This window comes from Neolamprologus brichardi, chromosome 8 (assembly GCF_056152115.1).
Source record: "Neolamprologus brichardi isolate AB-2024 chromosome 8, ASM5615211v1, whole genome shotgun sequence".
In the NCBI taxonomy this organism is placed as follows: Eukaryota; Metazoa; Chordata; class Actinopteri; order Cichliformes; family Cichlidae; genus Neolamprologus; species Neolamprologus brichardi.
In genome coordinates, this window is record NC_142111.1 from 21,105,088 (window position 1) to 21,128,560 (window position 23,473).

The window sequence follows — 23,473 nt, forward strand, 5'->3', positions numbered from 1 at the left end:
AATCCAACATGACCACATAGGCTTTGTATCCAAAAGTACTTCATCACCTGCTCTCACCCACCATACTGCAAAAATAAAAAGCATCAGAGACGATGCTGCTGCCTACTGCAAGTCAGGCCCATTAGTCTTTTATCCACAACTTCTAACATAAATCTACTCTCATCAGAAGACAACAAGGCATTTCCCCTGAAATGGATGTGTAAGTGCTGCACAGTTGCTTTTCCCCCCCATTACTTTTCCACGACCAAAATGCAATTTCTAAAGTGACAGTCTGGCCTTTAATCCTAAACTGGTGCAGCACTCTTTCCAACACTCACCTTCTTCAGCATCCTTTAAGCACAGATGACCTTTATTCCCAGGCCCAAAATGAGAAATGGTGCCTCTTGTGTCGAGATTTCAGCTCATTAAAACATGTCGCTAATGCTGCCTTGTGGGGAGCAATCAGAGAGAGGCTTAAAAGCACTTTATGCCATCCAAGCACAAAGGTTTTGGACTGCTTTGTCAGAAGAGCCAAAACTAGATATACAAGTATAAGCTGTAAAACAACACAAACACCTCCAGCACCTACTTAAGAAATCAGCTGCTTATGTGCTTAACGTTTTATCACAGGAAACAAAAATAGAACATCTGAACAGCAGCTCGGCAGGTGTGCTGCACTTTGAGTTGGAGGTACACGCTCGAATGACAATGTTTCATGCCTTTATCGAATCACGCTCAATTAAGAGACATCGAGTTTAAAATGCTACGAACCTCCTAAACAAACACATGCCATCTGCTGGTCTACACTCAGCAAAGCTTGAAAAGTCTGCAACAGCTATTTTGAGCTTCATCTTATGCAGCGTTAATCAAGATGAATGAAACGTTTAAGCAAACACAGTCTGTAAGCTGTCCTGGCAGAAGAGCTGGAGCCTCCACAGCATGGCGAATGGGATGTGGTTAGGCAGCTGGCTTAAAGCATTGCCCAGGATTAGCCCCTTTCTTAGAATTCATCTCATTACCGCAGTTACATCTCATAAAAGGGTGGGTGAAGAAATATTACTCAGTTGCTAATATTGCAGCTAAAGTAGAGCCCCCCTGTGAAATATGTTTCCGCCTCTCTTTCATATCTACACACCAGACATGCACGTGGAGGAAGCATAAAGACTGACAGTCCAAAGCAAGAACATGAATGAGCAGAGTTACTGCTAATTTTCTCAGCTTTTAATGGCTCTCCAGCCTGAAAATAAACATGAAAAAGCACAGTGTATATATAATGTGACTCACAGGAAACGCTGACCGTGTCACCAGCCAACTACTGTGTCGTTACCTCTGTGACTCCACTTTAAAAATGAATGCTTCAAGGCCTTCTGTGTCTTGTTGGCTTAATGAAGACAATACATAATATAGTTTCCTTGGAACTGGCATTAACACTCTGTGGGGTTTTCAGCTGGATATCAATTAGAGCCTCATTAGACGTTTAGAGACGGCAGTCTCTCTGGCTTCCTGTCGCCCACTGTGAAAGTAGCTGACCCTAACCTTGAGGGAAGGCTGGTTCCCTGTGTCCTTTCAGCCCTGGATAAAGAGCCATCAAGGAACTGCGTAAGCCGTGCTTCCTTTAAATCTTGCCAATCAGAAATCACATCGCTTAAAATTAGAAACATGTGGCTGTGAGACGTAAATGGGAAAAGCAACGATTTTGCTTGTCCAACTAGTTAGGCTATCGCATATTCTACAGACATCTAATAACTGATCATAGTGCCCAATATTGGTGTGATATCAGGATTAGCATATCTGCTTATCCACTTTGTTAGTACGGTTTCGGCTGCTCAGGAACAGAAATAGTAAGTCTTGTCGATCACATGACCCAGACTCGGTGCAAATAGACATGGTCAAGATAATCTAAGGAAGTTCAAACCAAGCATCAGAATGGGGAAGAAAGGTAATTTGACTGACTTTGAACGTGGAGTTAGCGCCAGATGGGATAACAGAGAAAATATCCAGTGAGTGGTAGACCTCTGGGTCTGCCTTGTTGATGCCAGAGGTCAGCATGCAGTGCTACATGCACAGATTGTTGAGAGTGTTGCGATGTAAAGTGTTCGACGCAAAGAGAAATGCATTTAGTGCAGTCTGCGCGCTGTGTATTTGCATGTTCACTCATCCAGGCACATGCAGCTTCTCTTTATCCATGTGTAGTTCGGGGCAGAGGTGACGTGGAGTATTTTTAGACACACTCAGGGGGGGGACTGTGTGTCCTGACTGCTAACACAATGAGCCCTCATGCCTGAACAAGGACATATTTTGGAGACTGGAGGCTAAAGCAGTAGACCACTCCCCTACCTTGAAAACAAGCCACTTTTTATTAAAATGAGCTCCAGCGTTCTGTAAAGAAGGTCATTTATTGGTTAACTCACAATATTTCGCTTTATCACACAAGCACAGATTCTTTAAATACAGAGTTCGATTAGCTTGCATTCTACTTACATTACTCTAAGTTTTAAAAAGAATACAGAGTGGTAGAAGCATGCCCCAGTAGAGCCAGAGCTGAGACTTTTCATTGCAAAGGACAAGCCCATGCAGCTGCAGGGATTGTGGTCAGTAAACTAACATTTGCATGAACTGAGAAAAAATCTTTTTGATCTGCAGGTGCTTTCCTTTCTCAAATTCATGTTCACAAAGTGTGTGTGGCTTACCCATGTTGGTCTCAGTAAAATACAATAGTTTAGCTTAAAGGAGTCTTAAAAATAGCCTGCACGCTGTGCCACGTAGCATTACAGGGCTCCACACTGACAGTAAGCAGAGAAAGGGCCACTTCACTTAGCTACGAGTCCTTCAATCAACAGTTGCTGCTTGAAGGCAGTGCATTCAATATACTCAGTCAAGCATTATGTCTACAAAATTGCTTCTTTTGAAAACTTATACTGTACTTTAACATTTTTTATGCAGTTATTGCAACAGAAATCTGTACAAGTTCAAACTACTACCTTGAAATGCTTTTGTGGGGTTTTAGTTTCCAGCGCCAGCCTTCCTGTGTACTCAATTAAAGCTCAAACAGATGCATTTTTATTCTACTTGTACTTCGTAACATACCATGACCACAAGTTCAACAATGTTTCGTTTAGCCTACTTTATTTACTGGAATTTGCACAATTCACCTTTTTTACCATCAAGTGCCTCATAGTTCAAGTGACGACAATGATCACAATGATTTATCCCACTATAACCTGTAGATCGATAAAGATACAAAAAATTACCATTGGATTACTGGAACAGCATCAATATCATGATGTCCCATCGTAGGCAGCGGGAGCCCGGAATGTCTGCAAGCGATCAGCAGTTAAGCTGGGCACACACTGGAAGCAATTTGATAGTTTCACATCACTCTGAAGCTCAAGGCTGGTCACTCGTGGACATTCCAGGCTCCGGTTGCCGGGTAATCCTCTAATGTATTTGCTTCCAGGATATTTATCAATCTCACCGCAACAGTTACTTTGCTTGTAGTCACAGAATATCATTTACTTGTATGCTTTCTGATTGCCACATTGCTGCGAAACCCTTCCAGTATGTACTTGACTTTAATTTTCTCTTCTTCCTTGTAATACAAGTATTTTCCTGGGTAAATAACAACCCAAGTAACAAGTTTGACATTCAAGTATCATTGAAGCCCCAATTACTGCACACAAGCTGATGGATCTCAGTTGAGCAGGTAGAACTGCCTTGTTCTTTTTTCTTTTTAAAACTTATGTACATTGTTTCAAGCTGCATGTAATCTATTTTTAATCAACTTAAGCCAGGCAAGCCTCTGGGTTTGTGATACACTAGCAAAAATATATTTTCTTTTTTTGGCACTCTTTGGTGCTGCACACAGAAAAAAAATCATTAGGGATTTGTTTTGATCTCGCATTCTGCAATTGTTCTAATCGCTGTTGATTATATATTGGTCAAAAATATTCAATATTTATAACTGGAAAAAAAAAAGGGGGGGGGGGGGGGAATGAATGGTACACAGTCCTCCACAGAGACCAGTGTGTAAAGAAATTCATAAGCATCTTTTTCCCCCCAGGCTCCATCGCTCTACCGGGTTTCATAAAAATTGTCGAGGCAATTTTTGCTTAATCTGACAGTAAAAATAGAAGAATCCCACTGAATGTACACCTTGTGTCATTCAATTTTATATTGAATCAGACTGTAGGACAGTGAGAGAAACCCAGAAGCTGGACTGGAAACCTGAAGACTTGTTTACTGGAAAGAAATGATAGGGATTTGGTGACACAAACTGGGCAAACCAGAAAATACAATAGAATAGCCTGCTTACTGCTGATACGAAACTAAAGTCATCAACTCACAGGAATGTGTAAATACTCAAAATATCCATGGTACACCAACTGATTTAGCACACCAGAGGTCAGGGTTCAGCAACTTAATCTCATTCTTGAGAGATTTAAGGTCACATGAAATGCTTTGAGAATAAACGTCCACTATTGTCCTTTAAACAGGGGTTGACAAAATCGTTTAAATACTACTAAAGTTAGAGCAGTACAGACAGGGGCTAAAGTGCAGTAGAATGTGGTCAGAAGCCAAATCAAAGCCCAAAACGTTCTAGGACTCAACCCATAAAAATGTGTCTGAAAGCACCCCTTTAAGGTTATTTTGTGCCTTCTGAAGCACCTCTAGTGCTCCTATTCATCCACCCAACAAGGCCAACCACTGACTCTTGGGTCCATGTTCTGATCTGCTAAGATAATCTTCAATATTAAACTTTGATGTTTACCACAGATGTTGATATTTACTTTCTGGACGAGTTTGAGGTCCACGCTGTGCAGATGTACATGTGGTAAGAAAGAGACTTCCATGGACAGCAACAGGACATGCAGAGGTGCACAGGAAGTTGATCTTTAAGTGGAGACCAACTGCATTTAAATAAGGATGCTTTCCTTATTTGTCGTGCTTTCGGATGTATGATAAGCACTGACATGAAAGATCTTTATCAGAGCATAAAAAAAAAGATGCTTCTGTAGTTGTCAAGCACAGCGGTTCCACCATGTTAAACACTCGTCACACGTAGCAGAGTATGAACACAGCTGAGCAGACAGTGGTGCAGCGTCACCATGGCAAAAAACAATGGCATTTTCACTTTCACTACAACCTTAACCATATGTATTTATACAACATGTATAACAATTAGAGAATTGGTATCTGTATCAAGATTGAGATGGGTTCTGGTTGGTCTGTATTTTCTCCAGCCATTGGAATTCTTTTCCTTACTGTATTTTATTCATTGTAGTTCCTAAATACAAAGGGTATCATTGACAACAATTCTGTCTCTGGACTCGCAACAATGCTACTTTTCATAAAAATCCTATTCTCTACACTCCTACTCTTATCGTCACACCCTGCTTTAGCACACAAAGCAAGTGAAGGCAGCTGTATTAACAACAAAGAGCCCACTATATTCCACAGACACAAAAATGCCTGGAAAATTATAATGAACTTAACCCATTAATGGCTCTTCTCATCACAAAGCTGAGGCACATCTCCCCACACAGAACAACACTGGAGCTATTTAGATTCGACAGAGCACTAGTGTTTCTTTGACAACCTCACACCAGCCCACATATCACAACACAAAGCCTTGGCAGCCACATTGTCAGTGTACAAACATTAAGTAGGTGACATGGCGCTCACCCCTATTTGTCTTGTTTCGAACCCCGCGATGGATGGCAAAGACCCCCGTGATCGTCTAACAGTTACGCAAGCTGCTGTCAGCGACGAACTCAAGGTAGAGGAGTTACAACGCCCGGATGATGATGTGTTTGCTGTGTGTGCACGGAAGGTGACAGAGTGAAGATGCTAAAACTAAACATCTTTGGAGTGAGGGGCTAGAGGTCACGGGTTGCTCCTGACAACGTTTAAAAGTCGAAGCTGCTGGCATTATGCCGTAGCTGTTGTTCCAGCTATGAGACAAGGCTTTCAAGCCTGATAAATACTCTGTCATTCATCTGCCATCAGCAGCTGGGGCTGGCTCAAGCAGCTGCTTAATAGGCTAACAGGGATCTTTGGTTCCCAGGTGGCAGTTTGAGTGGCAGACTGATTGGATACAGCCACACATCCAATCTTTGTTATCTAGAAGCCTGACCATCATGGCAGAACCAGGTAATGTAACGTAATCTAAGAGGTAGCAGACATAAAAGAATGCATGTGCTTCTTAAGCTTGACCAGTAAGAAATGATTAACTTGATTTCATTAAGGTTGCAACGCAGAAATAAGCTCAAAGACTCCAGTGACAGCAGCAACTGTCAGTATGATATATATCTGTGCAAACTACAGGGAGAGCAGCAGAAATGACTTCCCACACATCCCAGCACAGGCTTCTGGTCTTGGGCCATATTCATTCTAATACATCACTCTGAACAGGTTGTTCCAAGTCAGCATCTTTCAGACTTTAAAGGCCATTTACAGACACTTCTCTACATTCACACTGAGCCGCCAAAACACCAGAACAACACTGAAATTCTTCCGCAGCAAATTTACTGGCACCCGTGAGGCTTTCCACTACGTCCAAATTGTTTTAATTTACTGTTTACGCTGCAAACACAGTGTGCCAACAAGCCAATTCTCATTATGATGATGACTGTGATTATTAGAAGTAGCTAGCTGATGTTTGGCTCCCATCGGTAGATGCTTTGCCCACACAGCCTGTGACCTCGACATAGGATTATTTGTGCATTTATTATTTACTTTTTTTTTTCAAGTAAGTCAACAACGAAAAAGGATGTAGGCTTTGGTAGGGGAACAAAGAAAACTGTAGAAGAGGGTACGAATATCTGACTCTACGAGCAGCCATTTATCCCCATTATCTGTACTTATTTGAAACAGCAAATGTTGTCAAACACCTTCTCTTCTGAGACGTGCATAGTTACCACAGTGCTGTAAGTGTATGGCAAAAATCAACTAGTGCAAATAAACAAATTCTTCTTTTAGATGCACAAAATACAACATTGAAAGCTGAATATGCTTTGCATCAATATTTATTGATTTATTGTTACGAAACCATAACCGACTGCATCCACTGCAGAAAAGAGCACTTCGATCCTGCTGTATTTTTGGTTTCGGCGGGCTGAAAGAGCAATAAGCGAAAAACATGTTTGAGAAATACAGACAGTCTTACAAGCACCGTTCTTTGAATCTATTCTGTTTTGACTGTTATGAAACTGCAGACCTGTTTTAATACAAAATACATTTCCCAAAATACTACCGCGCTGCCGTTGTGGTTTCGCTGAAATAGTTCTTCTGCAGTAACAAAGCCACAGAAATCGACTGTATGCCGTTTGTGGCTATTTGTGACAAATAAGAGCGCAGACGTGCTTGATCTTCGACTGCAGCAACAGAGTCGACTCCTAAGACAAAATTTAGGAATTTTCTATTCAAAGCCAGTGTGAGTACACTTGTACTTTTCACTGTTAAATTACAATAAAGTAGCAGGATTCAACCCCAATGTACAACAACAACATCTTACTGCTGTATATAATAATTTACTTTTATTGTTCTTAAATGTGCTTTGTTGCCACTGTACTTTTATTTTTGTGTTGTAAAATATAACTGCGTGTCTTTGTGTATGTACTTTGGAGTCTGTTTCTTTTCTTTCTTTACACGTTATCAAATCTGTCAGAACCCCCCTTCTCTTTGCGCCGCGTGTTTATGGGAACGCTGTTGTGATCAATGTTTTAACAACGACACTGACGGTGAACACAGAGCTGTTTAATCGCTGCTGTGCCCCACTGCTAGCTAAATCTTCACGCTGTTCACAGACACAAGAACACAGAAAACATTACATATCCAACCGGTCCAGATTGTAAATAACTGAACTACCTGTCACAACATTTCTGCTGTTCTTCTCTTCTTGTATAAAGTCCTCAAAGACAGGCCATTATAGTGTGATATTATCCCAACGAAGCACTTCACTCTCAGACTACGGGGCTTACTTAAGGTTCCTAGAGTTTCCAAATATAGCCTTCAGCTTCTGTGGAAACAGCTCCCAGTTTGGATTCAGGAAAATCACCAGAGCACTTTCAGAAAATTCTGAATGTACTTGTACTTGTTTTGCTTTAGGACCACAGACACTTTGTGTTGAAAGAGATCAAGTTAGCACCATCTCTTGGTTCCCTTCTGATGTGGTTAGAGTCAGGCTGAGCACTTTTCACTCCTGATGCCATAGTATGCAACTATTTTATGTCATTGCATTTTGTCCACTTCTCTCTCCTTAGCTTATGTTTTGTCAGTTTTGTCTATGTGCTCCCATTCCCCTTAATTGAACACTTATAAATTCATGATTGGAACATTTAAATTTCTTTCTTTATCCTTGACAAAAACAAAAACGGTATAACAACGGTAAAAATGTACAGAGCTTTGCTGATGCATTCCTCCTTAAAGGTGTCTGTATTTACCGTATTCAACAGTATATTATACAATTTCCTGCATTGTTTAGAGCAAATTGTTACAGTGAACGTGAGAAAGAGTCAAATTATCCTCATTGGAACTCAATTAATGTCACTGACTCCCAGCAAAAGTACAGACACAAGGATTCCAACAGCTAGGCGCAGCACTGTTTTTCCTGACAGGAAAGCAGAAAGCCCAAGATGAAACAGCCTGACTTACCTCACAGACTGGTCACTAACAAGGAAGAACAAAGTGCTAAGGAGACGCCTTTTCTGCATCATTATTACATAATCAAAGGGCCACACTGAAATGAGGGACATGAGGGAGAATCCGTCCCTTGTTCAGTGCACTGTCGTTTCTTCCAAATGAGCCAATTTCAGAGTGTTTTACTAACTATCTGGAATATCTTTATCCACAGAGACACCAAGGCTGTTTTTTGCGGGTATAAAGTCAAGTCAGTTTTACTTACATTACTCATAGTTGCAAATTACCCCTGAGGGGCTCAAATGCAATGCAACACCCTGAATTTGAATAAAGAAGAAACCTTGTTAGAGGGGAAAAGAAGAAGACTGAACAGACGGTTACAGATTAGCCCAAAGAATACACATTATGGAAAGTAATGTGTATAATGCTCTCACTGTGGTTTGCTTTGCCTTGCATTTCTAATATGATTTTCTTGTCCACTCTTGGGGCATAAATTGAGTTACTGGCTAAGAAGGAAATAAATTATAGCCAAAATATCAATTTTAATTCACTTCACACTACATTTTCCCCAAACTGATGATCACTGCCATTTATCCTACAGTACACAAATAATTGCCAGTGTACCCAAAACTAAAAAGCCAAGCATTTTTTTCCCAAAAGGCTTTCCCAGTTTCCTTGACTGCTTTTCCTGATTACAGCAGCATAAAGAGTGCCGTTTTTCCTCACAGCTCAGGGAAATGAATCAAAACATCCCGGAGAACGATACCTTTACTCCCCATACAGGAAACAATCTCACATTTTCAGGGCTGATAAGACTCAGAGAGCAACACCCAGTAGTGTCTGGCTTGCTCGTGGATGCACATCAAAAGAGCCGTTTTACCTCATTAAACAACGGACCTTTTCATATCCGAAAGCACAGTCGAACAGTCGATTCTTTCTCAGGCGGTTAGAAGCCTCTTAATTAACTCCAGCTTCTTTTAAAGTCAGGAGTTAGTCAGATGTCTATACATTACGAAATCGTAAAAGAAAGAAAAGCTGTACTTGCGGAGGGGGTGCTCTGCACTAATGTTTTCTACATTCGGTGTAATATTTCATGAAGAAGCACTGCTTGGCCTTGTACACGCATAGCCTCTTCTCCTGATTTAAACAGTGATTTTCTACATTTCCAAGACTGACTTTCACTGACCCACAGAGTACGAATGTGCTCAAGCATTTCAGCCGAGGGATTAGGTGGAAAGATCGATAATCGCACTTCTACTAGAAAGAGGCTTTCTGGTTAAGAAGAAGTCAATTTCACCTCCTCTGTAAAAATGTCCCACAGTTGAATTACATTAAAAAGCATTGAGACTAGAGTCAATAGGGGAAAAAATGAATTTGTATGACTAAGCTGTCCATCAAATTAAACTAAAATAATGTATTATTTGTCCAAGATATGACACCCCAATGACAAGGACAAGATCCTTAAAAAAGGACTTATTATATGAGCCTGACGTATTATAGATGCAAAGTAAAGTAAAAACCTGAGTTAGTCATATGTAGCCAAAGTCTGTATACAAAAGATGGCAGCAACCAAGGTAACATAACCTTTGTGCATTACTGTTTTAGAGCCTCAAGTGACCATATTTGGATAAGAGGGTGGAGTTCCAAGTTATTGGCCGATACTATAGCACAGATACAACAACACTACTGTAACACTGAAATTCCATAAAGAGGAGATATGGCGCTCAAAGAATCCTTGAAAAATATCTCATCTGAAAGGTGTTTGTCCCACTCGAACCACCAAAAGAGCCAATCAGAAGCCCAAATGGGCTTAACCAATCATCTTGTTGTACTAATGGACTGGGCAATCAACGCAGCTTGTAAAGCTGTGCACATGTGTAGTAAAAGCAATAACTGCAGGGAAACTGAAACCATATAAACGTCATCTTAGGGCAAAGTCTTCTGAGGCAGTTTTTATTGTGTTTGACAAGCAATACCATACATGCATTTTTATGTGCCTGAGATCATTGAGATTCATTTAGAAAAGGGCTTCAAAACAGCCACATGCATGAATGTCAAGACGGCTGTTAAAGTTAGCATTCTTTAATTGATTAAAGTCACGAAATTGCATTAAAATTGGTCCAAAATGCACACTGCTACTGCCCATCACCCGGGATGTGGTTGCTACCCCATGCCCAACCCTTCTCCTTTTTCATCCGGGCTTTGGCGGAGTCCAAAATGCATAAACTCCACAAATTCTGGATATTCAACAGGTTAATGTTAATGACTCCAAACCGTTGCCTGCTATCCACCTGTGCAGATCAACCTATCAAAAAAGCTACAGACTTTAAGTCTTAATGCAGGATGAGTTAGTGACTTATTTAAAAAAAAAAACAACATTCATTTTTGCTCCAATTTGAGCATTTTAGCAAAGACTGAGGATCGGCTCATTGGTCAATCATGGAACTGCAGTTTTTTACCAATTTAATGCCGACTTTATTTTTCAGCCCTTGCAGGTGCTGCTTAGTTGAAGCGGAAAAAAGAAATCATAGTGTGGACTAACTATTTTTAAGATTATAAGACTTTTACCATGAGAGATTGTGTTGGCATGTTGTGCCAGTACAAACACATCTCTCAGATTAAATGAACCAGTGTGGAGAACACTGAAAACACTTTGTCACCCCTCTCTCCTCAAGTGTGTCGAACATATGGACACTATACAGAAACAGCAGTGCAGTATGGCAGGTTTTGTGGAAGAGGAAACTCACCATATGTAGATATAACGCGCTCAATGCAAGCCAACAAAACTCCCATTCATGTTTTACATACAATGAAATCACATGTTTTGACAATCCACCCTTTTGTTTTAGCCTCTATGGATATTTAGCGCTTTATAAATACCAGGATGTAAGCCATCTACCCAACAGATACGCAGTGGAATTAGGTAAACATCTCTATCAGCACTACAGGCGTTAATGTGTTTAGTGTTTTCGTGAGCACATTTCTATTAAGAATTATTCACTGAGATGCAAATAAGAGGCAAACTGGGATTTTATCTTCCGTGTAAATTCAATTTCTAGCATGGCCGATTGATTAATGATACACTAAATGTGAAAATTATTAACTCTTTACAATAAATTACTTTCACTGTGCTAACAGAGTTTTAGAGGGGAGCCTCTTTGGGTTAGCTTTGATTAAACGACATAGCACAGGTTTTATTTATGATTCTTGAGTTCAGTGAAGGACTTGAGGGCTGTTTTGTGTCAACTTAAGGTGCAGAGAAATCGTTTTGCTACAGCAGAGCCTTTTTGTTTTGACCTTTGGCCGGTCGGTGAGGAAGAACGGAGGGACTGTGTTGGCTCGGACTGTGGAAAACAAGGCTTTGCCACAGCCCCCCCTTCGAGCAGGGAGCGATAAGCACGGAAAGACAAAAAAGTTTAGGGCTGGTGGGCTAAAAAAAAAGAAAAAAACATCATGATCTCATAATGGAAAACCGCCACACTGTGTGTGAACTCGCATATGTGAGTGAGGAGCGGGGTAGCAGGAGAGAAGCAAAACTAGCGCATGTCGCTGATGTGATGAGAGAACGCTTTGAGGATGACTGTCTTTTATCTATGGTGAGTCGAGCTGACAACCAAGAACTTGAATAGCACAGCACAGCGAGACAGCAGTCATCTGCAGCCTCATACAAAAACCATGAGTGCTGGAACCAAATCTTACTAGTCTGCAGTCTATTTTTCTGATAAATGCTTTATCACAGCACTTCTCTGGCGCTATACAAGCGACGCCTTGCAATTGTAAAACTGTGTGCAAACTATATGGCCTAAAAATGACATTTTCCTCCGTGAAGGCTTTTTGTCGCTTTACAGATCTTCGCCGTGTTAAAATCAGAGCCGTAAAACTGTGAAACAACAAATCTGAAGTTTTCACGACCGAAAGCAGACTTACTTTCTTCCACATAACGCGCTGAATGGTGATCATAGGGAAATAAATGTTTTCCCCTTCCAAACAACAGACATTACACAGATTAGCTGCCTTTGCTGAAACATACTATTACCGCATAAGTCCCTGTAGAGAAGGACCAGATGTCAGATAATAGGCTGTGCTGTGAAGTAGGTGTTGGCCTGGAGCCATAGAACAAGTAAGAACAGCTTCTTCCATATATACCTCTTTGCTTTATGGACAGCCTCCTGGCTGGGTGGGCGACCGCCTTATACCTTGGGACTGTTAGAAGATGCCATGTGTGTAATCTACTCTCCATACAAGATAAATATATTTGTGTAATTGAGTAGATAATAGGCCTAACTTTTAAAATCAATACACCCTGTTAAAGAGAGTGAGAGCAAGGTCTGTGGTGCCTCTCCCTGGTCTTTTACTGATAAGCCTATCAATATATTAAAGCAATAGATCATTTCATGTTAGAGGAAAACACAACAATGTGCTTCAAAGTTCTGATATTAAAGTAAATGAATCACATATGCTGCGGGGTAGGGGGCTGCTTGTTAGTGAGTACAAAGGAACAGCTAACTCTATCTCATTAAACACTACGCTGGGTTTTTATTGGCTTACTTGAATGGCTTGGCTTCCACTGTAAGCGGCTGAGCGGTATTGGCATTACAGGTTATAGATCGGCTGCTGCAGGAGCATGACACTTCTAAGACATTTCCATTCAAGGCATAATAAAACTTTAAAATGGAAATAGGTGCAGCTCTGAAAGGGATGTGTTACCTTTTCTAGACTTGAACCTTTGTTTTTCTGACCAGCTTTGGCATCACAGTCGTTTCTTCTCTGCTGCTGCTGCTGTTGCTCCGGTTCCTTGTCTGCCTGCTGATGCTGCTGCTGCTGCAGCGCTCCGTGCGGCTCCTCACTCCAAATTACCAGTCTGCGCGTTTCCAGTCGCTCCGAAATAGCTTACAGAGAGTGACTCCGAAAATAACTGCACCGATCAAAGCGGCCACATTCAGTCCAAACGCAGGGTGCAGTCACAGTAGCGACACCCCGGGGTGCTCCCGGCGCAAGCTCGGTCTGCAGCAGGTAGCAGAGCCGGACTCACGGCTGCTTCTCGCCCACCCAGCGTGTCAAGCGTCTGGGCCATTCACAACTAAAGTCATGCGTATCTGCGTGTATGTGTGCGTGTGGAGCAGTGAGACAGTCAGTGAGTGCCCAGTGCCACGCAGCGCCGCAACATGGAGCGATGCCCTGCCTACCACTGCGTCAAGTCAGCCCGATTCATCAAGTACACCACATCCGGCTGTGCCTTTCAAAGTAAAAACCTCAACGGTCTCAGGACCTCAGGAAGCGCTTAAACCAAAATTAAAATGTGCTTGGAAAATCTCCATTTGGTGTTTGTGATTAGTGCCATCTTATTATACATTTTTTTAAAAACTTGAACCAGGCGAACAAACTGAGCACCGGAGCAACATATGGCGGGAGGGGGGTTGAACTCAGTTCTGAATTATTTATGCTGAAAGGAGCCACTAATACCTAAATCATTCATAATTATTCAAGAGAAACAAGGTCGATGCCAATCAAACCTCCATTCATTCCCCCAGAAGACCATGGCATCTGACATTTAAAATGATAGATGGAGGGAGACGCTGGCAAGTGTCAGACATTATCCTGATCCTTTTCTTCCATCAGTCAATGAAAGAACAGGTCTATCAGCCAGAGTAACAAATGGGGTAAAATTAACTCTACACAGCGCTTGATTGTGGCATAAAGCTACAAGTTAAATCGATCTAAATCTATTCAGAGCTTTAAAAAAAAGTGAAGTCAAACGCAGTGGATGCTGAAGGCATATTTTAGACAGAAAGAGAAACATTTAGTGCAACATTTAAATGTTTGGGAGATTGATTATCTTGTTTTTCTGCTTCTTATTTATTTATTTAGTCATGTTACTGTAAAGGGCAAATAGATGGGCAAAAAAAAAATGCATGCCTCCGGACCCTGAAAACGAATTACTATGGAGAGTTTGAATCATTTATATCGAATGTTTAATTTATCAACTTGAATAATTGCATTGACATTTTGAATTTGAATCACTTCACGTGACATTGAATCAGTTGACTTGAATAACCTTTTATTTAGGCCTATTCTAGTGGAGAAAACACATTTCCAACACTGGTCAGGCTTCATGGACATGAATACATGTCGCTATTTAAAATGCATCTTGTACAGTAATTAGTAAAAACAACCAAGAGAAGACTAGTAGAAGTACAATTAGTACAAGTGTTAGAGAAATAAACACAAGGCACACACAGGGTTAAAGCAAATACCTCTTGAAATTTCCCTCAACGAGTTGCACCTCAGCGGGACACTTTTGGTAGCCATCAACAAGATTCTGATATAAAATTCATAATTCCACCTGAATATTTTACCACTCCTCTTGGCAGAATTGCAAGAGTTCATTTAAACTGCCTGGGTTCGTAGTATGGATCCAACCTTTAAGCATAGTCCACACACTTTTCAGTAGGGTTGAGGTAGGGGTTTTGGCAAGGCCATTCAAGAAATGTAATATTAGCTTGTATTACCCATTAAAACCAGGTTTGTATATGTACATCCTGTTGGAACACCTAACTGTGTTTAAATTTCAGCTGTGTAGCTGGTGATAAAAGAAAGACGTTCTCTTTCATCTAATTGTTAGGGTGATAGGTTTTATTTGGGGATTCCTGATACTGAATTTGCTGAGTCATGGTAAATGTTTAGACACCAGTTTGTACCTTTTCTGCATGAATTGATCGTGGAAATTCATGAACCGAGTAATTAATTAAAATACAAAATTATATATTCCAGAAAGGCATTCTTATCACTTTTGCACATATATTTACTCATATCAGGCCAGGTCTTTTTGTTGGGGAGAAATAACCTGCTGAAAATGTCACTTGCTCATTTGACTTTAGGTTCTTAGTGCAGTTTCTGCTTTTCATCACATTCAAAACATGTCACATGATCTTTGATGATTTTAATAAGCCAAAAAATCTCTGCTTTCTTATTAAGTTTGACTTAATAAGAAAGCAGAGGGGGGGGGGGGGGGGGGGGAAACGAAGCCTTGATACTGACTTACTAGTCCTTGTTTTGAGAGGTTATATTGTTCCGCTGCAGACTGAGATCATAACACCGTGTTTGCATGTGCCACTGATAATGAAGCTTACCACAAAAGATTTTATGGCAGTATGAACTCAAAATATTAGTAAGTGAGTAAAACAAGACCTGCTCATGTCTGAGGTATTGCTGTAGTGTTTAATAATTTCGCAAAGGGGTTTTTCTTTGCAAGAACTCGATTTATTTTGTGTCTCGACTGGATTAATATTGGGGGGCATATTCTCAGCATCATTCCAGAAATCTGCAGTCAGGGCTAATTAAGCAGTCTTTAAGAGAGAAAGCAACCATTTTCTACCACACATAATTTCTCTCAGCTTATAAGCCTTGTATCTAAACACATCCATCAGTATGCACACTAACTAACAAACATGCCAAAACAGACATTTGTACACAAAAGGTATTCTGTCTCCAATTGGTAATGAGAAATACCTGACGGGGTCCCTGGAAACTGGCTTTGGTGTTGGGGGTTTTGCCACAGTGCACTCACACAGAGTGTGATAGATGAGGTGGTCACAGATACCGCTCCCCTCACCTCTAGAAACACATATGCTTCCACTGGCACTGAGTCAAATCCTGCCAGAGCTTTCTTAATCTCTGTCTTCCCCTGGACTTTCCCGTCTGTCTGAATATAAAGAATGAAAACAGTAGAGGTGAGTGTGGAGCCCACTCGAGCCCACTGCAAGAGGAGGTAAGATTAACTGGGACTAACACAGGATTGCAGAGGGATCAGCAGAGTTGTGGGGAGCCAGAGAAGGAAGAGAGTGGCTCAGTGAACCTGCTGGCCCTGGATTTCTTATGCTAATCTACTGGGGTTGTAGCTCACCTCAAATTTGTCTGATGTTATGCCAGTGTGAGAGATCCTTTTATCAGCTGCACATGAGTTTTGTATCATAAAGGAGCCAAAACATTTTCAAATTTGAAGTTACAGATTGGCCGATATTATAACTCACATAAAGGAAAGAAAGCTTTATTTCAGCACTGTCAATAAAACAATATACCGGCTAAAACAATTAGTCTGAAGTGCACCTAAAATTATTTTAAACCCAACAACAAAACTTTATGTGCATTATAGTGATGAAAAAGTGTGTCCAATTGTTTATTTATATCTTCACAAGTAATCCATTAAAACTGTAAATGTTTTCATGGTAGACAAATAGACAATTTCCAGCTGTCGTCTCAGATGTTAAATTAAAAAGAATAAAACATAAACACCATCATTTGAAGCCATTTGCGTAAAGCAAGGAAAAGCTTAAGAGGATAGAAAAAGTAGCTGGAATTAAAGTTCAATCATATCATCCATAATACAAGCAATATAAGACACAGAGACAGCAAAAAATAAATAAATCCTGGACTGAATGAATCATCCTGCGTTGTGTCTAGACACAGATTTAAATTCTATATTTTGTCACTGAGTTACTGATAGCCTGGTCCAAAAACACATAATGTGTTGTGTTGCTTTCTTTAGTTGAAGAAAATAATAAAATGTAAGAAAAAAAAATGCCAACACAGTTTGACATAAAATAGTATTTTTTGCACCAACAAGGTGTTCCCCACAGGGGTATGAGCAGCAAGCTTGACATTTTTGTATATGATGTGCAGTGTGTCCTCAAAAAATCTGGGGAAACTTGATAAGTGGAGGACAAAAGAAGTGGCAGGTCTAAAATATTCTGAAAGTGGTTTCCTTAGACTGAAAATATCTAGCAATAGGTCTCATGGAGTGATGAATGTAAATGTGAAATATTTGTTTCTAAACATCAACAAAACAGAGGAAGTCAGAACAGGTGAAATATTCCGTGTTTGCAGCCATCCGAAAAAAAATGGCGGAAGCTCTGTAACATGTGAAAAAAAATATATATATGAGCTGTTTATTCCAGTTAATCTAAAACTGTTGAATATTGGCTTTGCAACAGCTCTTTGAACTTGTCTTGCTAAAGCTTTAATTTAATCATAATCAAAGACAAACTTGCCAATAAGTAGCCATCTTGGTCGCATTTTCAGGCAGTTATTTTATTAAATTATCTTAAATTTAGGAGTCAAAACGGATTTTCTTTTCAAAGCAAGGTTGCTGACTCTGCTCCAAAGCAGTTAGCCTATACTTGTACTGTCATCTTTGCTTGGACCAAGGAATTCTCTTTGTCTTAAATGACATTACAGCCAGCCAGAGAGAAGCGCTTAAAGAATTCTAGTGATTTTGATCAGATTTGACCGTCGTGTCCACATATACAGGTTTTATTTCCCTTAGAGCGCTAAAATTAAATATTTTCATACATCAAACTCCCTGCCCTGTCTAGAAACACGTGGTTAGAACTGGACACCAGCCACCGCGCAGCTGCGGATTCTGGTTTCGATGGAAACGTATCATTTGGACAAAAACCGCAGTGGTGGATGTATTGTGCACAAAGTCGTCATTATCCGAGTACAAAGTAAGTCAAAAAAGTGTCATATGTGTAATGTTTTATATTATTGTAGTTATATTTAAGTTAAGGGAATGAAACGTTTGAAATGTACCTTTTGAAAATGTATTTATAAAGTTTTAAAAGTTTCGTATTGCGCTTTGAAACCACGTCTTTTTTCTTTTCTTTTAAATTTACTGTCTGTCATTTGGTGATGGTGATACTTTGTGAATAAGCGCAGGCCTGAGGTAATTATTAACGTATTACTTATTAAATAAAATTATTAAACATCATTTGTAAATCCAAGTTCATTTGTTAAGTTCAATGTTAAACTTTAGTGTGATTACAAAACAATGTTGAAAAATAACTTTGGAGTTTTGAAGTGCACATTGAGTGGAAAAATAGTCTCTTAGGGACACTTGTTCACATTTTTGGTTACACACATGTCTAGTTAGCCAATCACAATCACGGCAGCTCAATGCTTGCATAAACGCTGAATTTCAAAACTGAGCATCAGAAGGAGGACAGTGTAAACAACGTTTGTTGGCTTCCTCCAGCAGCACATTGGACCATGTAACAAAGCTTAAATATTTCAAACTGGTTTCTCAAACATGATAATGAGTTCACTGTACTCAGATGACCACCACAGTCACAATATCTCAACCCAATAGATGATCTTTGGGATATGGTGGCATGGGAGATTGATGTTATGGACGTGTATCTGAAAAACCTGCACTAACTGTAATGCTATCATGTCACTGTGGACCAAAGTCTCTGAGGAAGGTTTCCAGCACCTTGTTGAATCTGTGATGGGAAGAATTAAGCAAATAAGGTGTAACAGATGAAGTGTGTAGCGTAGGTATTTTGCTCTCATAAAATAAACCTGCTTTTGATGTCCAGCTTATTTACTTGCTCTTAAAATCTAAAAATAAAAATGATTTCATTGTATAATTGCTATTCAGACTCCTTCCAGACAGGCTATTTATTTACAATAAATAGCAGATAATTTGTGTCAGGTTTAACTTCTGGAAGTTTACTCACTCTCTCTGCTTAAAAATTTTAAGTTTCTGTAAAATTTTTAAGCAGAGAGAGTGAGTAAGGATTCATGGTATTGAACTGTTATCAGCACAGACATTATGTCATGCTATGGCCTTGTTTTCTATAATAGTAACTGAGACCTGATTGTATCACGCCATCAGACTGTTTAACTCCTCTCTGGAGGGGAGAGGGAGGGGAAACAGGAGGACAAAGGAGGGGGGAACAACTAAGCTGTAGTGCCTCTTCACTTCACTGTGCAATTACCTTTTGTGCAATACTTTTTGTTAATAGTCAACGGTGCAATAGACTCCATACTTGAAATGTGCAATTCACTTGTATTTTTATTTTTATTCCTATTTATTCTATTTATCCCCTTTGTATATTTTATCTATATATGTCTTTGTATTTATATATATATATATATATATATATATATATATATATATATATATATATATATAATTCTGTAACTCTGTAACTTCTGTCGGTGCTGTGCTTTTTTGGAAACCGAATTTCCCAGAGGAACCCACCCGAGGGATTAATAAAGTTTTATCTTATCTTATCTTTAAATGTTCAGACTGGCTTTTATGCTATTTCTATTTCATTGCCTTTGTGTTGCAGGGTCAACACATTGTGAGTAATGCTGCCCTCTTGGTGGAAACATTTACAGATTGAGAGCATGGTACAGTTTGATGTACACGACACAAGAACTCATACGGACATGCTGTATATCCTTCCTTCTCATCCACTGTATTGAATCTGTTTTATCAGAATTTTTATCAAAGATGGAGTCAGGAGACGAAAGCAAATATTTCGGGCGTGCAGAATATTTTCACACAATTGCACTCAGTGTCAGCTGCAAGGGAAGCCCCGAAGGTAAGAACATTTTCAAAACAGGAACATCCGATATCCCTCTTGAGTAGCTCAGCTTTCCAAAAGTCTCACTCTCCAGCAACCTCTCTGTTTGCCACCTGTAGTTGGCCCCCCACAGCTTTGGGAAGTGTGCTTCATCTGAGCCAGAGAACCCTCTGAACAAAGCCTCAGTGTCCCGCCGTCAAGCTTTTTCCAGCGTATCCCAGAGCATGAGTGCAGAGCTGGCAGTGACTTCAAAAATGCCCCGCCGTGGAAAGCCCCCACTGGCATCCAGATGTAAGTTTTCTAGAATGCATTTTGTGCTGCAGGTTGTAGCAGGACCTGGACCGGTTTTCTAACTACCCTGTGTTTTATTTATTTATTTTATAATATTAGTTGTTATTTGATATCCAAAATGTTTTCATTCCAAACCAACATGTTTAATTTATTTTCCTTTCTCACCATAATATAGCACACAATGTCCCGTATCACATCAAGCACAGGTCTAAGCTTGTGAAAGATGCTGTATTAAATGGATCTACCCACAGGGAAGCGTGTAAACAAATACAAAGCCAAGACATCCTGAAGAGCAGGAACAATATGAACCACCTTTTCAACAGAACAAGCTACGGGCAAATCGCAGAGTTTGAGCTCCCCTCCAGTGCTGAGACTCTGGACAACTTCCAGGGAGACACCATCGCTGTCCTACATCGCCAAATATTGAATGTATTGTCTGGTGAATCTGAGGTGGAGGCAGATGGCAGCTTAACAGACTCCTGGCAGCACACACGTAGAGAGAGTGATTCGATCACCTTTTCGAAAACAGCACGTCAGTCAAGTTCAGTCTCTGCTGGCTGCTCGCACAGCCCGCTTAGACGGCAGTCTTTCAGGTCACAGTTAAGTATGTCAGCAGTCCTGAGTGGAGCTCCTCTTAGCAGTGACGGATGCAGTGTCACTCCTCTCCTAAAACAAAGAAGGTCACCTCATTTGATGCCGACACCACCTGGCAAAGTCAACACGGGCTTTTCAGCTTGTACGCAGGGGACAAAGCAATGTCCTCCCTCCTTACTCAGCTCAGGCCTCTCTCAAAGGCAGACCTGTGTGGGCAACATGGAGGATGGCGCTTTTCAGAATAGAGCCAGCAATGCCAACACACTGCGCTCTTGTAATAAAAGAAGAGGTCCATATACCTCTAAAACCTCCATTATGATGACAGCTGGTGAAAGTGAAGCGCTTCCACAGAATCAAGAGTGCCAAGGGGCTGCTGCTGCTGAAATACCCCCATCTCCAAAAGACTGCGATGGACAGATGTTATCCAGATTCAAAAAGAGGTGAATTACTTTTACAAACACATTAGGTGATCTACAACCAAATTTTAGATAATCTTGCAGGATGTTACAATTGTTAATATGTCTGTCTTTGGAATACACTGATTAGCCGTTACTTAACTGGAAATTTAGAGAACTTTTTCAGCTCCACCACTAGAGAAGCTTTTAATGATTCAAAATATTTCTTTAAATCTTATACTGGACCTTGTTGGAGCCCCTTTAGTTCATCCCATGTGTAAAACAGGACATTTTAACCTCTTTGCCCCTGCTTTTGAACAGGTTTTTTGGCTGCTGTTTATGGACTTTATCTGTTAGCAGCATTCAGAGCAGTTTAAACTATACTGATTTAAATATTCAAAACGCTGGCCCTTGTTAAAATGAGATTCCACCATATATAACAGTATATGTATGAGAGTATGTGGAGTCAAACATAACAGGTTCCCATTAAGACATATTGTCTAATGTGATATATCATCTCCTGCTACCTGTAGGATGTTAGAGGAGCCATTACAGGACAACGAGGAGGAAAAAGGGAAAGACCAATGCCGGATCTGCTACAGCAGTGACGTGTCACCGAACAACCCATTGTTGTCACCCTGCCTGTGTTCAGGAAGTCTGCTCTTCATACACTTGGACTGCCTGAAAACATGGCTCAAGGCCAAAATCCACGCAGGTTGGTAGGCAGCTAAAATTGAGAAGCTGAATTTTCTATATGAATGGTGAAATTTGCCATTTCAACATGCTATTTTTTCAGCAAAAAATGTTCTTTCATATTATCCAAATACCTATAATATTGATTAGAACAAAATTAAATAATGTTCTCTACTGAAAGAGGAATAACAATATCAAAACTGCAGCCCTGGCAAGACCTCCTACACTGGAGCCCATTTATCATCCTACAAGAAACACATGCTTGTAATGTCTTCAGTGCAATAATCTGATTGATGTTCCTTTTTTCCCCCGCCTGACTGGACCTCTTAATTAATCTTTCTATGGTTCAGGCCAGGTTTAACCAGGAAGATAATGTTGTTGTTTCCACTGTGTCTGCTGGTATAGCCCCCCCAAAAAGTTGCCTGCAAAAGGAAAAGCTATACGGTGGTATTATGGTCAATATGTTTAGTCACGATGTGTGTGTATTTCCAGGGTTATCTTTCCGTGCTGTCCAAAGATGTGAAATTTGTACGGGGAGGGTAGTCGTGGACCCAAACGTGTTTAACTTGAAGGACTGTTACGTGAGAATTCGACAGGTAAACTGAGAAAAAGAATAAAAAGGAAAAAACAGGCTTTTGAAAAATTCAAACTATAATTACATGACTGCACTTTGTCCTTCCCCATCTGTTTCAGGGTGATGGCATCACTGGACGCTCTGATGTGTCAGATATAGTGGATATCATGATCATCTCAGGAACTGTACTATATCTATCCACATTTAACTCCCAGCCGCTCTGGGTAACTATAGAATCTTAATGTTTTATTTTTCACTTTCTTTAATTATTTATGTTTTTGCATAAAATGGATGTGTCATGGTGCTAATATTGTCTCTGTTTTGCTGTGCCACTTTGTGGTTCTAGCTTTTCCTAATTCCTGGTGCCTTGTCTTGTCCCACTGCCTTTGTCTTCATGTTAAGTGTTAGTTTTCACATTTTGGTGCAAGTTATTTCTCTCTGTTGTTTCCTGGTTTCCTCTGATGGTTTGTGTTCTTGTGTGTTTTTGGGGGGGTTTGTCTCCACTTGTGACCTTTTGCTACCTGGGTCATGTTTTGTAATTCACCCTCTATTTATATCTATTTATATAATCTTCCCATCATCTTTGGTCCTTTGTATTCCTTCCTGTTTTTGTTTTACTCTGCATTTTTGTTTTTCATCTGCCTTTTTTAAATTTACGACACACAAGAAGATGTCAGTTTCATCCCAAAGCATAAATGTTAACACATTTGAAGATTTTGGGTTCTCTCTACAGCAACTCAGTTTTTTATTTCTTTCTGCAGATGCGATTGATGTTCATTCCCTGCGTGTTTGCCTGCCTAATGACAAGAAGAAAGATGAGGAGGAACCTTCAAATGTTAATGGGCATTTGATCCCTAGCTCAAATCCATATTTGAGTGTTATAATAAAATGCAGTGCATCAAATTTAAGCGAGTGGATAAGTGTCAGCAGCATAGTAAGGC

At 40.2% G+C, this 23,473-nt stretch overlaps 2 protein-coding genes across 7 annotated transcripts in view; one reads left to right on the forward strand and one right to left on the reverse strand.

Moving 5' to 3' along the window:
- tanc2b (tetratricopeptide repeat, ankyrin repeat and coiled-coil containing 2b) overlaps window positions 1–13,786 on the reverse strand; it is a 169,851-nt gene extending 156,065 nt beyond the window's left edge. For all 6 annotated transcript variants that reach the window (XM_087844788.1, XM_087844792.1, XM_087844791.1 and 3 more), the window contains exon 1: window positions 13,324–13,786. The gene's annotated coding sequence lies outside the window, so the exon portion shown is untranslated. The remainder of the gene's footprint in view (window positions 1–13,323) is intronic.
- A 4,265-nt stretch (window positions 13,787–18,051) lies between these two features.
- LOC102787258 (uncharacterized) lies at window positions 18,052–23,435 on the forward strand. Its single transcript, XM_087844800.1, has 9 exons — window positions 18,052–18,119; window positions 19,749–19,809; window positions 19,899–20,003; window positions 20,105–20,276; window positions 20,452–21,310; window positions 21,799–21,980; window positions 22,451–22,554; window positions 22,652–22,756; window positions 23,294–23,435. The coding sequence occupies exons 2-9, from the start codon at window positions 19,768–19,770 to the stop codon at window positions 23,381–23,383; spliced, it is 1,659 nt and encodes a 552-aa protein (XP_087700926.1). The 5' UTR covers window positions 18,052–18,119; window positions 19,749–19,767; the 3' UTR covers window positions 23,384–23,435.
- Window positions 23,436–23,473: the final 38 nt, after the last annotated feature.

Bases quoted from the DNA above. Each gene is read 5' to 3' on its own strand.
- LOC102787258 (XM_087844800.1), top strand. From the start codon at position 19,768: ATGCTGCCCTCTTGGTGGAAACATTTACAGATTGAGAGCATG. The intron at 20,004-20,104 runs GTAAGAACATTT...TGCCACCTGTAG, and splicing joins CTGCAAGGGAAGCCCCGAAG to TTGGCCCCCCACAGCTTTGG. The intron at 22,757-23,293 runs GTAACTATAGAA...TTCTTTCTGCAG, and splicing joins TTAACTCCCAGCCGCTCTGG to ATGCGATTGATGTTCATTCC.